Source organism: Nicotiana tomentosiformis, chromosome 3, assembly GCF_000390325.3.
Source record: "Nicotiana tomentosiformis chromosome 3, ASM39032v3, whole genome shotgun sequence".
Lineage (NCBI taxonomy): Eukaryota > Viridiplantae > Streptophyta > Magnoliopsida > Solanales > Solanaceae > Nicotiana > Nicotiana tomentosiformis.
The window spans coordinates 146,752,145-146,766,288 of NC_090814.1; the positions used below are offsets into that span (position 1 = coordinate 146,752,145).

The window sequence follows — 14,144 nt, forward strand, 5'->3', positions numbered from 1 at the left end:
AGTCATAGACTTACCAAAACTAGCCAAGCACATATAAAAATTGAAAAACCAAATAAATAAGGTTCTTTCTCTCAAAGAATCACTTGCAAAAATCTCCTTCCATATTTTTAAACGTGATTAGCAACATTAGAAGCAAGACGGAAAGGAAATTTCATGGATGAGGTAGCAAATAAGGTGATGAAATACAAAAAAAAAATATTCCAAAAATCTAAGCAAAAAAGGAACCTTTTCAATGGGTATTGAAAACATATAGTTAAGTCAATATACAAAATTTGAGGAAGATTGGAGGTGATTTGGACTGATTTTGTATCAAAATTCGTAATTAAATCGAGTTCAAAAAATGCTTCTGCGACACATGTATCAAACATGTATCACGCATGTATCTCACACAGGTATACATGTGATACACAATTGATACAAATATGATACACAGTGTGATACACATCATTTTTTTCATGTTCAGTTTTTACTTTGAATTTTCAATTCAAACCACCTCAAAACTTCACCAAATCATCCCAAAACTGAAATTTAAGCTCCTTAAGATGTACCCAATCTATTCTAATAACACCCACTCAAAAGAAAACAAAAATTTGACCTTTTTTTTTTTTTTGCTACAAATAGCTAATTGGCTAATATTAGTAATATTTAACTAATATTAGTAATATTTTATGAATTAACCAATTTTGATAATGAGCTACTTATAAATGGACATAACTGATAGTTTCCTATTTTATATAAGAAATTGTTAAAATCGTAAAGCATGTAATAATTCCAATCTGTTTACTAAAACATGTACATAATATTACAATCTACGTGTTTCATTGTGACTACAAAACGTCTAGTAGTTATCTACTTTAAAGGAGCCTTACAAATTGGATCAGAGTGGACAAAGATATATCCACCTTATGCAACAGTTGTATCAAAACTTGGTAACGATCCTATGATGACAACACTATGGAAAATTAGCCCTTAGGGCGATTCCTAGAATCAGGAGTCAGTACTGTACGTATCAGGCACATTAAAACTTCCATAAATAATTTACACGAGAATGTACTGGGACACAAGCCCCGCTAATGAATGGGAAAAAAAAAGGAAAGAAAAAAGAGGCACTCTACATTTCTATTTACATCCATCGAACTGTGACCAAATCTTGTAGTAACCCTTCACCCTATTTGCGTTGCTCCAACTGTATCTTCACATTTTCTGTCAACTCTTGTGGTGTCACCATCATTCATTTCATCTACAAATGGGACAGCGCACTTTCTGCTTGCCCCTCCACCAAACGAGTTAACCACCACATATTATAGAGGAGATAATCCCCGAGCACTACGGGTTCCCCAACAGGCCAAAAATGAGTTAGAATTCAATCTTTTTGGTTACCGATCTCTGGCATATGAAACAGCAAAGTCTTTGATCATCTGCTTCAAATGCTGCACAGCAAGTTGAAGCATTCAGAAATTGTATAGAAAAAGAGCTACTACTAGGGATCATAGGGAAATGAAGCAATAAGGTTCAAAAGTGATGGTCCGATAAGTACCTTCAGTTCCTCATGAAGCACAATAAATATTTTCTTCAGTCTTTTATGTCTCTGCATTGTTTAAATAAAACCAATGAGTCAGACATCACAAAGAAAGTACAGTTATAGTATATCACCCTAAGACACATGGGTAAGTGGACAGATACTTCTAATAAACCAGCTCAAGGAGTCAAATGAAAAAGTAAAGGGTTATCCAAGTAAACAGGACTATGGAGAAAGTGTCTCTCCAGAGGGCATTGAAACTATTTCGGACATTAGGCAATCTGTCATCCAGAAATAGCCTGCGGAAAGGCACTTAATACTTGCATCCAAAAGCATTGAGAAAAATGCAGGAGAGATTTTTTGAACTAGTGAACTAGAGCTGGCATCACCATTAGTCTAGAAACATAATAGACATCAACATTAAAAATGTTGAGTAAAATCTCCAACTGCTTATCCATGACCACAAAACATATTGAGAGGAGGAAACTTACTGGTCCACATTTGCGATACGAATCTTTTAACTGTCCCAACATGTCATAGAATCTTTGCTTGTCTCTTCCTCTAGATACCTCAAGCTCCTTGCCGAGTGTCATGAACTCATTCCTAAAGAGTTGATCCCAATAATTATTAGACTAACTAAAACTGAAAATAAACTGTTTGCAAAAGGTGTTGGTTAAAAAAGTTGAGAAGAAATAATCTCCATTAAACTTTGAGAAATAAGCATAATTATATTCTTGTGACAAACCTGTAAGACTCCAATGTTTTGTTTATAGAGCAATAACTATCATATTTTTCCCGATACTCCTGCACATATTCTTCATACCTGAAACATGGATAAACTGATATATGAGAAGCATCAAAAATAAAGATTTCCAGCAAAAAGATAATAGGAAGTACAAAAGGCATTAATAACTTCAACACAAAAGGCTCTACTCTTTTTTATTGGTTTAGAGAACAAAAGTCTCAACAATGAAGACGACCTCAATTATCCAACATATTTACTACTTGAACCCTACACGTGTACTCTCTTTTTTCAGTAAAAGGTTTCAAGAAATAAATTTTTCAGCAATGAAGACGACTTGAAGTATATCACTTGAAAACTACATTTGTGTACTCTCTTTTATGTATTAATTGAATCTGAGAATATGCCTGCATGTTTCAACAAGCTCCAAAGTGCTCTCCACTACTAAAGTAAATGTAGAAATACTTACTGGGCAAAATTCTCTATTGGTCCCTTTAGCTCTGCTTCCTCCTTTTCATACTTGGAGTACAAACTCATCTCATCAGGAGAAGACTCTCCCATCCTTTGACGACCTTCAGAGCTCACGAGTAAAGAAGCATCCTTATGCCTATCATTTACCTCAGCAGCCAAACTGGACTTTTGCCCTTTGTTCTCCTTGGCAGATGCTGGAAGTACACCATGTTTTAGGTCATGTTGTTCTCGTGCACCAGCAGAAAATTTTCTGCGAGCGTCACCATGGACCTCCTGACCAGTCCCTAATCTCCCTTCTACTTCAATTTGCCGACCATTATGCACTTCCACTGGTTGATTATATTGGGAACCAATATCATTCTGATTAATTCTAGGATGGGGTTGTTGAGGCTGAGGTTGTGAAACCTTTTGGTGAGGTCTTGTAAAATCTTCAGCATGACGTTCAGGGGTCCTCCTCTTAGAAAAGCCATTTGGAGCCCCAGAAGGCACAGCGCTTGACTGGATAGGAGATGATCTTCTAAACTCTGCTACATTCTTCTCTGTAGTTCTTCCTTTAGTTGACTCAAAATTCCAATAATCTGAACTTGTTGGTCTATTCTCTCCTTTAAAAGAACTTTTCCTCTCAAACTGCTTGTTTAACCCAGCTGTTTCCTGTGGCGGAGGCTCCCGAAGTTCTCCTAACTCCAAGTCTGAAAGCTCTCTTTGAAGCATGTGTCCACGTCCATTCATGAAAGATGATTTCCCTGTATTACACATTTTATCCTTTGGAGAATTTCGTGGCAGTGGGCTGTCATACTTATTGAGGTTCAAATCGACTGATGTTCTTTGCTGGTCCCCAACACCATCTTTTGGAATTTTTCTTTCCCTTTTATCACTAACAAAGTCGTATTCATCTTGTGACTCTCTACTAACCTTGTCTCTCTGTGAGGGGAGCCCTTCATTCATTTGAAGGCTTCTTTCAGTGTACTTAGTGGTATGCCCTGAGCTTTCACCTTGTTTTATTGGCCTCTCAGAACCAGTAGGAGCTTTGCCCCTTGCAGTGAAATCAACAGATCTCCGGTCTGGCTGCAAAAGTTCAGAAGCAGACTTCCTGGAAGTTCTATCCATCTGCTGCATATTAAGGCCCTTATAAGGCCCTTCTGAAGGCTTATCAGGAGATAAGTGTGAACTCTCCACAAAATTAGAGTTCATATGACCAGAACTTTGATGCTGAATAACATTCTGAGTTTTTACTCTCTTATTCTTGTCAACTTTATCAACTAAACGTTTTTCATCACGCACTCGTTTAGATTTACTTTTCCTACCCCCAGATGGCTCATGCTTGAAGCTATCCTTGTCGACACTTTCAATTTCACTATGATGCTTTTGGTAACTAACAATGTGTGCTTCATGATGAAGCTCACCCATTTGGACCTGACTTTGTTTATCCTCATGCCTATCAGACGATAAAGGTCTGATTTCTTCTACAGGTTTTTCATCATCTCTCATAGGACCTGAGCCAGGAATAACAGCCATTTCAGCTACTTGGTCGCCGTGAGGCAAGTCCTTCTCAATTTCCACAATATCCGTAACATTGAGATCGTCCCTCTCACCTACCTTAAATTGACCTGGCTCAAAATCCAAAGTTCCGCATTGAACCTGTTCAGAAGCTCGCGGTTTATGATTTGTCTCTTTGTCATCATCGCTCATGATATCAACATCCTCATCAGATGCCTCCTTACTATTAGAAGAAGCATCACTGTCACTGTCACTGCTACTCCCACTGGCTACACTTTTACTTGGGCTTCTGCTTCTACTCTGACTTCCACTATCGCTTCCACTGTCGCTGCTCTCACTTTCACTATCACTAGAGCTAGAGCTAGAGCTATTAGCCAGCCCTACACTTCGATCAGGTGAATGATGGAGGATATCAATTTTTTCCATGGCATCAGATGCTTCTTGAGGTTTAGAATCGCTCACTGCCCCCTCTTCCAACTCACTGCTATCAGTTTTTAAAGGTAAGACCGGTTCTGGAGCAGGTAGTTTGTCAAATTTATCGGGGGCAGATAATGGCTGACAATGATCTTCAGGAGAACTGTTAAGAGCAGAAAACATCAGGGTAAGGGGACTTTCAATTAACATAGAATCAAGCATTTCAATCAAAGAATAAATCTTTTCAGAAGAATGATTTTCCTATCAAAGGCATAGTAGAGCTAGTAGTCTGGTCCTCAGCAGCACTAAGATAGAAGAGATATGTTAGAACGAGAAGTTAAATTGATGTCTGCAATACCTATAATAATCAAAAAGGTGATACTGGAAACATATTAAAGAGCTCAATCTAAAGCAAAAGCGATTGGGTTACAAACCAAAACCATAAGAAAATACATCCTGACCAATGTCCGCCTGTGTGTGCATAGATGCATGATTTTTTTTTTAATGAAGACAGATCTTTTTACTGTGGAAAAGATCACACGTGCGTGGATCTTTTTACTGTGGAAGGAGGTGTTCTGCTCTCAAGGAAAATAGTTCATGACCACAATACAGAGGATCATCAAATGAAACATGAATAGGAAATAAAAATAATCTCTCGATCAGAAAATAATCTTCCCACCTCTCCACCCTCCAAGGAATTTGGCCAAAAACAAATACATACAGATATGATCCTCGTACGTTAGTGTCAAAACATATAAATTAGCATCCCAAACAAGGGCAAAATTAATAAGCACATTTTAACCTTTGTAACGTCAAAAAGATGCATATGTTCCTTGATAGTTTTAGCTCAAAATGGATGTAAAATGCCAAGGTCTTTTTGTTTAATATCATTTTCACAAACATCTTCCAAGTTTATCCCTGGTAGAAAGTTCCCGTGCTCCTCAGGTACACTTACCGAGACTTTAGTTTAACCAGACGTGCTGAATGCAGATCAGCTTTGTCTCTGACAGTGACAGATACTATTTTAATTTCAAATAGAAGAGACAAAACAAAAGAACAAAGAGCCCGAAATTTTTTTGTACCTTCCACTTTCAGGGGCAGGTTTCGGGAAGCTTTCTATATCCACTCCTGGTTTCAAGAAGTATCTTCCTGGAGCTTGATATATAGCAATCTACCACCAGAAATTTATGTGTAAAATATTACAACTATTGAATATTATTCACTTATCTTTTCTTCTTTCAGCAGAACTACAGCAATTTCATCTACCATTTACCTTTTTTATAATGGGTTCAATTTGCTTGGCTGAGTTCGGGAATGTGTCTCCAACAGCTTTCTCCAGTGCCTAAAACCCAGAAGATATTTTAAGGGGAAAAAAACAAGAAGCTGATGCGGTAAAGAGATGTACTTAAGAATTTTTAACAAGTACTCCATGTCAACAAAAAAAAAACAATAAACCAAAGGAAAATGGACATCTTTGCTTTAAACTTACACTCTACCTCCTACAACACAATGCTAAATTAAGAAAGGTCCAATTTAGTTCACATGCTTACCTTAAGACTCATCCCCTTGGACTGGTTCTCCATAAGTAGAGAAATCAACATGCTACGCAGGTCGGTAGACGTAGCGCCTGCATGCCTTTTACGCCCTACTTTATCATGTGAAGAACTTGTGGTCACCTTGCTAGGAATTTCTTTGTCAGAGCTAGTAGCCTTAGCCATGGTTTGAGCTGGTATCACATCATCCACAGCAATTTGGCCCTTCAAAAGATTGGCATTGTCAAATGGAGATGCTGGAGCACCAGATAGTTCAGGGGGAGAAGACAAAGGTGAAGCAGAAGGCTTTCCCTTTGAATGAGTTGTTGCAGAGGAGCCAGATTTGTAAGCAGATCCGTAAGCCCCCCCTGCAATTCATAAAGTTCAATGAAAAGATAGGAAACATAACACCACCAAAACAGTGAAATTATATTCAAGACATCCCTCCTTTCCAACACCTGGACATGAAATATACTGACTGGACTACAAGCAGAAAACATCCAATAAGAAACCTCTAAACTTCAGCTCCCAAATTACCTGGAGGTGGTTCTGCCTTTCGCTTTTTGAAAGGAGGCTCTTTCTTTTGCTTGAAACCCATCCTCCATGGATTGGCTGAAGAGACAAAGAGTTAGATTTACATCAAACTGCAATATCAGAAATTAAACATATACCATCATTATAGATCATTCATCCAGAGAAAACTAATGTTCTCCATAGTATATGTTCAATAAACAAAAGAGACACTCCAGAAAATCAAGCTTACACATCATCATCCTGAAGATCAAGCTTACACATCATCTGCTTAACTATAGCGTTTAAGCGACTGCTGTTTCATAAGTTACTAAAATTGATTCTTCTTATAAGCCACTGTTTCACTATTGTGTTAGCTATTGCGTTTAAGCTGTTGTTTGATAAGGTACTATAATTTATCTTTTACACCTTTAACAGATGCAATAAGGTTCTTTTTTCTCAAAGCATCACTAATTGCCAGTAGATTTGCTGCCACATAATGCTATGAAAATTGGTTTTAGTAATATTGCTATTCTCGACCTTCTTTAACAGCCCAGAAATGAGAGATACCTATATTGGATAAAGTTGATATTGGATAGCAATAGAAGTTTCCCAAGACTCCGTAACTTTGTAGTTACCTATCTCGTTACCACACAACAACAGTATCTGAATCCATGTAAACCAAACACATACATCAAAAAGAAGTTTTATGTTATAGCTCCAAATAACGAGTAGCACAAGATACTAGGATAGCATGAGCACTGAACACCAAGAATGATAGCCGATACACCACTATTAGAATCTTCATTTTTTCTTTCTCAATATTTCATTCATTGATTATACCAAGTTGGTGTGAAAAATAAATATAAAGCAAACTCAACAATGGTTCTCGAACAAGCTAATCCAATGATCTAACCACAGATCCCACAAGTATTCTTTCCCTACACCAACAAATGCATTAAATAGAAAAGATCTCCTTATACTACTAATATCTCTTTTTTGAGAAGATAAACTACTAATATATCTCTCATAACTATGGATCAATCTCCTACTCCTTTCATTCCACGTAAAGCCAAATATACATAATGACTACCAGATACTTCATAGTCGATTACACCAATTTTTTTCTTTTGGCTCATTAAATAGAAAGTCAAAATGGGATATCAGAAGCATCCCTCTCTCGTATACCTTCAAGTTGATAATGCACACAGCCCATCAAATATTCTGAGGATTTTGCATTACTAGGTAGTGTTATCCTCAAATGAATACCAGAAGCATTTCTACCTCCAATAACCATCAAGTTTATAATCCTTTCAATATGCAGAAGGAATCATCAACTAGGAGCAATCTACCAAGACTTTTTTTTTAGAAGGTAAAATGTTATTACATTGGCATCAGAGGATGCAAAAAATGTACAAGAAAATGATTGAATCATATGTGAAACTTAAGGGCAATCTAGCTGACTTTAACCAAGGTAAATTAGAAAAGCGATTATCAAATGCTTAATTTCAGTGTTCATGACGATGTGTACCTTCAGCTGCAGCCATTGCCTTCACCTGACTCTTCATGGATGGATTGCCATGGTCCAAAACAATGGCTCTGTTTTAGAGATGCAAAAATATCAATATACAAGACAGAATGAGAAAATCAAATACCAGCTAAGGTACAAACAACAGAGAATCTTTTATTTATTTAACTAGAACGAAACTTCTCCAAAGCATCGGAAAAGCCTTAAACATTTTTCCTCAGCATTGCATCATCAGAAACAGTATTGCCAAAGGCTTGCTTGAGGCACGCATAAGCCCTCAAGCTAGGTGCAACACAGGCTAAGCAATTCACCTCGCTTAGACCACGCTTTAGATCATGTACCAAGGTGCTAAGATGTACATTTGATCAACCATAGGAGCTAATTTCTTTCAACAAAAGAAAAAACTGAGTGTGGGTTAGTGATATGAATGTTGTTACTCCAACTATAGTGGTCATCTATTGGTTTATCAATCATACTTTTCTGTTAACTAGTTATTAGCAAGTTATTTAGCAAAATTTGAGACAGGATCTTTCTCTCATCAAAAATAAATTCTAACTGCAAAATGCTTAATATTTTAAGAGAAAGACTTATTTTTGCAAGCCTATAATTTTTTCTTTGATACCATAAGCTTTTAAATTATGTTGTGGACAAAACAAGAGATGGAGGATTCTCCCAGCTTCCATATGGTGGACAAAGCAGAGATGCTTTGAAGACAAATCTAGTAACATCCAAAAGATGAAGATGAAGTGTTTAATTCTTATATACTTTTGGTGTAAAGGAAAATTTTTGAAAGATCATGAATCTATTTTTGATGTTTTAGAATCCTTGTAAGAAGACAAAGGATTAGGAGTTATATTTTCCTACATTCCACATTGTAATTATGGGTGACTTCACAGCTTTTGTGTAGTCTATATTTTAATATGCAAATATGTTACCTTCTCAACCAAAAAAAGAAGCCTTTAAATTAGTCTTCTACTTAATCAATACATCCCAACTCGTGATCAAGGAAGTGAGCTGCTGCATCTTAAAGACAATTAAACGTCGATAACAGTGGTACCGCTAGCTCAACACAGTATCACAGAACTTCAGCCTAACTAGATAGAGTCGAATAAAGAGCAGCGGAGTCGAATAAAGAGCATGTAAAATGAGTGGACGAAACCATTGTCATGTGAAATTCGCTAAATGAGCTTAAAGTGACCTTGCCTAGACACTCACTCCAAGAAAGAGAGCACATCAACCCACATAGACATTGAAGCATACAAGAAAACAGGTCAGGAAAGCCACATAATTAGATATGAACTTGATTGTACAAGAATTAAGCGGTAGCTGTGGTAGACATCCCACCTTGAATCCTAAAAGTGCAAAACTCAATCCTCATTAAGCCCTTAATCATACCCTTCCCCCTTCCCAAAAAAATAAAAAGCACTCAACTTTATATATTTGCATATCATTAAGTTGAGAACTATCATGTAGAGAAATCTAATATATCTAGCTACAACAATCAACCATTTCATGTCATTTTAGAGTTGGACAATAAATCCTTATCCAAAAGAACAAAAGAGTTTAACAATAAACATACTTGCGTGATTTAAGCTTCTTCTCAGCTTCTTCTGACCGCATTTTAACATGGTTTTTAAATGATTCATCCAGAACGCGCTGTACATTCAACTTTCGCCAAGCACCACCTGACTCAACAAGCAAACCATTTCCATCTTCACCACTTCGACGTTCTTCATATATATCACATAAATCTCCAGGTTCCCGCGACCATGTGAATCTGAAGTCTTTACTACCAACATTAATGACCTGATACAATGTGGGCAAATCACATCCAATTATACTTAACTAAAGTAACATTATTGCCAAGCATGAGTTCAAGATCAAGTCAAAGGATGTCAGAAGTTCTTTCTTTTATAAAATTGAAAGAGGTCATAAATTCTTAACGAGGCACTCATACATTAATTCAATAAGGAGCACAACCAAACACCTCAAAGCAACTAATACAAAAGTGCATATTAGAAAAGGGACAAACAGAAGTGACGTTTGGTGGCATTTCAATGGTGGACCTGTTGGGTTTTTCTCTCCCCAAAAAGGCCTCAGACAGGGAGATCCACTGTCACCTTTTTTGTTCATTCTTGCTATGGAAGGCCTAAGCAAAATGTTAGACAAAGCTAACCAGCTCCATTGGCCGGAGGGTTTTAAGGTGGGCAATGAAGAGGGCAATTCTGTGATGGTGTCGCATCTGCTATACGCAGACGACACTCTGATTTTTTGCGGAGCTGAAAAATCACAAGTTCTATATCTTAATCTCACACTAATGATCTTTGAAGCTATTTCAGGCCTACACATGAACATGCTGAAAAGCACCATCTATCCGGTTAACACAATCCCAAATCTGGATGAGCTTGCAGAGGTTATGTATTGTAAAGTGGGATCTTTCCCTACATCATATATGGGGCTCCCATTGGGAGCTAGATACAAGTCTCAAGGTATCTGGAATGGAGTGATTGAAAAATTTGAAAGAAAACTGGCTTCCTGGAAAATGCAATACCTATCCTTTGGAGGCAGACTTACACTCATCAATAGTGTGCTAGATAGCATACCAACATATTTCATATCCTTATTCCCAATCCCAACTAAGGTACAAAGGAGACTTGATCAATTAAGAAGAGATTTTCTATGGGAAGGCAACAGTAACACTCACAAGTTCCATCTGGTTAAATGGCCAAGAGTTATTCTTCCTAAGAACCATGGAGGGCTAGGGATAAAAGACCTTGCTTTGCATAACAAGAGTTTATTGATGAAATGGCATTGGAGGCACAACATGAAAAGTTCAGGGCTATGGAAAACAGTAATTCAAGCAAAGTATGGGGTGGCAAACAACTGGTGCACTAGGCAGGGGAGAGCTCCACATGGTTCAGGCCCCTGGAAACACATTTCAAAGCTTTGGGGAGAATTCAAGCTCAAGTCATCACTCAAGCTAGGGAACGGGGCTCATATATCATTTTGGAAAGATAAATGGCTAGGTACAGAGACACTGAAAATTGAATTTCCAGCTTTATTTTTACATGCTAGTAATAAAGATGCAACTATCTCACATGTTTGGCAAAATAGTGCTTGGGCTCCACATTTCAGAAGGGACATCCAAGATTGGGAGTTGAATGATCTGTTGGGTTTGCTCAATAAATTATCAGGTGCTAATGTCAATTCCCAGGTGCAGGATAGGTTGGAATGGGGTGAATCAAAAGAGAGAACCTATACTGTAAAAAGAGGATATGACAACCTATGCTCCAACAAGGAATTGATCGACAAATGGCCATGGAAGCTTATATGGAAAACCAAACTACCTACAAAAGTAGCTGGCTTTATGTGGACAACATTGTATGAAGCTTGTCTTACTCAAGACAATCTTATCAGAAGAAGTATACCGACTGTGAATAGATGTTATATGTGCCAAATGGAATCAGAGAGTGTGAGGCATCTTTTTTTGCACTGTTCAGTAGCAACTGATATTTGGAGTATGTTTTTATCAGTTTTTGAACTTGCTTGGGTTATGCCAAACAGTATCAAGGAAGCTTATGAGAGTTGGTGCTCTTGGAGAGTTGGGAAATCCATCAAAAAGACTTGGTCAATGGTACCTGGTGCTATTTTTTTGGAGTATTTGGAATGAAAGAAACCGTAGATGTTTTGATGGGATTTCAACTCCCAACCACACTCTTAAAGCCACGTGTTTAATTAACTTATTTAGTTGGTTCAATCAGGCCCCTGTAAATAGTGTTGAACTATTTCTTGATTTTGTCTGCTCCTTAGTTTTCCCGTAAGTTTTCTGCATGTGAGCAGACAATACCTTTATGTTGTAATTTTGCTATGCATTTTCTTGATGCCTTTTAATGAGATTCCCTTACTTCATCAAAAAAAACGTTTAGTGGCATTTCAGATGCAAGTCAGGATATATAATTATGGCAGTGTAGTATAATATCTAGGAAACACAATCACTAAAATGTAACTGCCAGTCTTATCATAGGATCACTCTATGAATAGGCCTATTCTCTATGACCTTCCACCGTTCAAGACATCCCTTGCTTCTCACAGGAATGGCTCCTCGGTTGAGTATTTAAAGAACAAATACATAATTACAATTTAGAAGGATAGATAACAAAAACACTGGAAGCATCATGGAGTAAATAGTTTGAAATGGACCCCTTAAGAAGCACATATCCCCATTTCAAAGGCCTTTAAATCATATTGCCCAAAATTAGGGTATTCTGTTTCTTCATTTTCCTATTCTGTTACAGAGGAAATCTAATAAAGAAAACAGGCAAACAAGGTATGGAGTGATACATTTGGTAAGTGCATAGCTTTCGAACGAAAGGTAACCTACGAACCGCAGTGGCGGAGCCATAAGGGAATTACCAAAAAAAATAGAATGTCATAGTTGGGATTCAAACTTGTAAATTAAAGCAACTGTTTATATATAACCTAAAGATTTGATTTTTACCTATTTACCTAATATAAATATTCGATGAAGGGGATATAATTGAACCCCTTCCTCTCTTACGAGCTCCACCCCTGATACAAAGTCTTATTGTTACGGGTAAGTAGGTAACCTGCAAGCCTTGAAAATAGACGTAAATATAGACTCGCACCAGTCACTAGAGGTTAAAAGTGCTACAAGCTTTTTTGCTGCACACCAGCAGTACAGTGTTTATGTTCCATGTTCATGTAACACAAGAGTCAATTTTTAAGCATAATAGCCCATGTCAAAGTTTAAACTGAAAATCAACAAATGCTTTTAGCAGTCTCTCATATTCTCCACTGCACTATAAGTATCCAGTTAAGCACAATATGTTCAACTAATCCAACTTAGATAAAACCTAAAAACAAAAGGAAAACCATCAAATAGCAAATAAATATGTTGCACACAGATCTGTAAAACAAAAGTGAACAAGAAAACTCACATTTCCGGAGGAATTATTGGCATTGGTATCAAATTTGATCCTAGCTGTACTACCTTCAGCTTCTACTCGCTTGATCTCTTCCACCAAGTCTGGCGCCAGCCGAATTATCATTGCAAAATTCAAAGGGTTCCCAGTGACGAGGCTAAAAGTCTCCTCCGCTCCATTAGAGGAAGTGGGACCCGTCGCGCTGTTGTTGTTGCGGTTGCGAGGTGCGGCAGCTCCACCGCCGCCAAGTGACAGGCGACCGCCAGTCGCGGCGGTTGACCTGTTGAGAGGCGGCGGTTGGAACGTGGACTGGATGTTGCGCTTCCCAACGCCACCTCCACGGCCGCCGCTGCCGCTGCCGCCACGGCCGAGCTTTCCGGAACCTCCGTACATTACGTTTGGAATGATGCGAAAATAGATTGACAAAAGGGGAATCGGAACTTGAGATACCGAATACCAGCGATATTTGGGGGAGCCGACGACGATTTCACAAATTTGGGTTTTGGGATTTTAGTTTTAATTTGGGCCCACAATTCTTACTCTAATTTTAGTTTTAGATAAAATCAATAAGAATTTTTACTTCCTATACAGTACAGTATTTGAAACTTTATTATCATCCCTGCTCAAGTTTCAATTTAATTATATGATCATATAAAATTTATCAATTATATACAAATAAATTTTAAATGAGTATCATTTTATATTAAAAATTGAATAAGGAATATCCCTTTATATTTCTTTGCGAGAATCCCTTCATATTACCGTATCCCTTTATACTTGCTCACTCTCTCTCCGTCTCTATCTGTCTCTGTCTCTCTCTTGCAAAACATGGAGATTCACTTAGCTTTAGTTGGTCATATGCCTCTCTCTTGCAAAGCCGGAAGACTCATAAGGAATATCAGTTTATGATTTGAAAAGATGAATGCAAGGAAATTAAAATTGCAAAGCCTAAAGATTCACTTTGCTTTAGTTGGACTATAACATGTGC

The 14,144-nt window shown here is 37.6% G+C and overlaps 1 protein-coding gene across 1 annotated transcript; it reads right to left on the bottom strand.

Moving 5' to 3' along the window:
• Positions 1-766: 766 nt before the first annotated feature.
• Positions 767-13,699, bottom strand: LOC104086767 (uncharacterized). Its single transcript, XM_009591100.4, has 12 exons — positions 13,172-13,699; positions 9,793-10,019; positions 8,217-8,284; positions 6,713-6,787; positions 6,194-6,543; positions 5,917-5,985; positions 5,726-5,814; positions 2,731-4,806; positions 2,265-2,342; positions 2,011-2,122; positions 1,538-1,588; positions 767-1,430 (listed from the first exon to the last, which is right to left on the bottom strand). The coding sequence occupies exons 1-12, from the start codon at positions 13,547-13,549 to the stop codon at positions 1,377-1,379; spliced, it is 3,627 nt and encodes a 1,208-aa protein (XP_009589395.1). The 5' UTR covers positions 13,550-13,699; the 3' UTR covers positions 767-1,376.
• Positions 13,700-14,144: the final 445 nt, after the last annotated feature.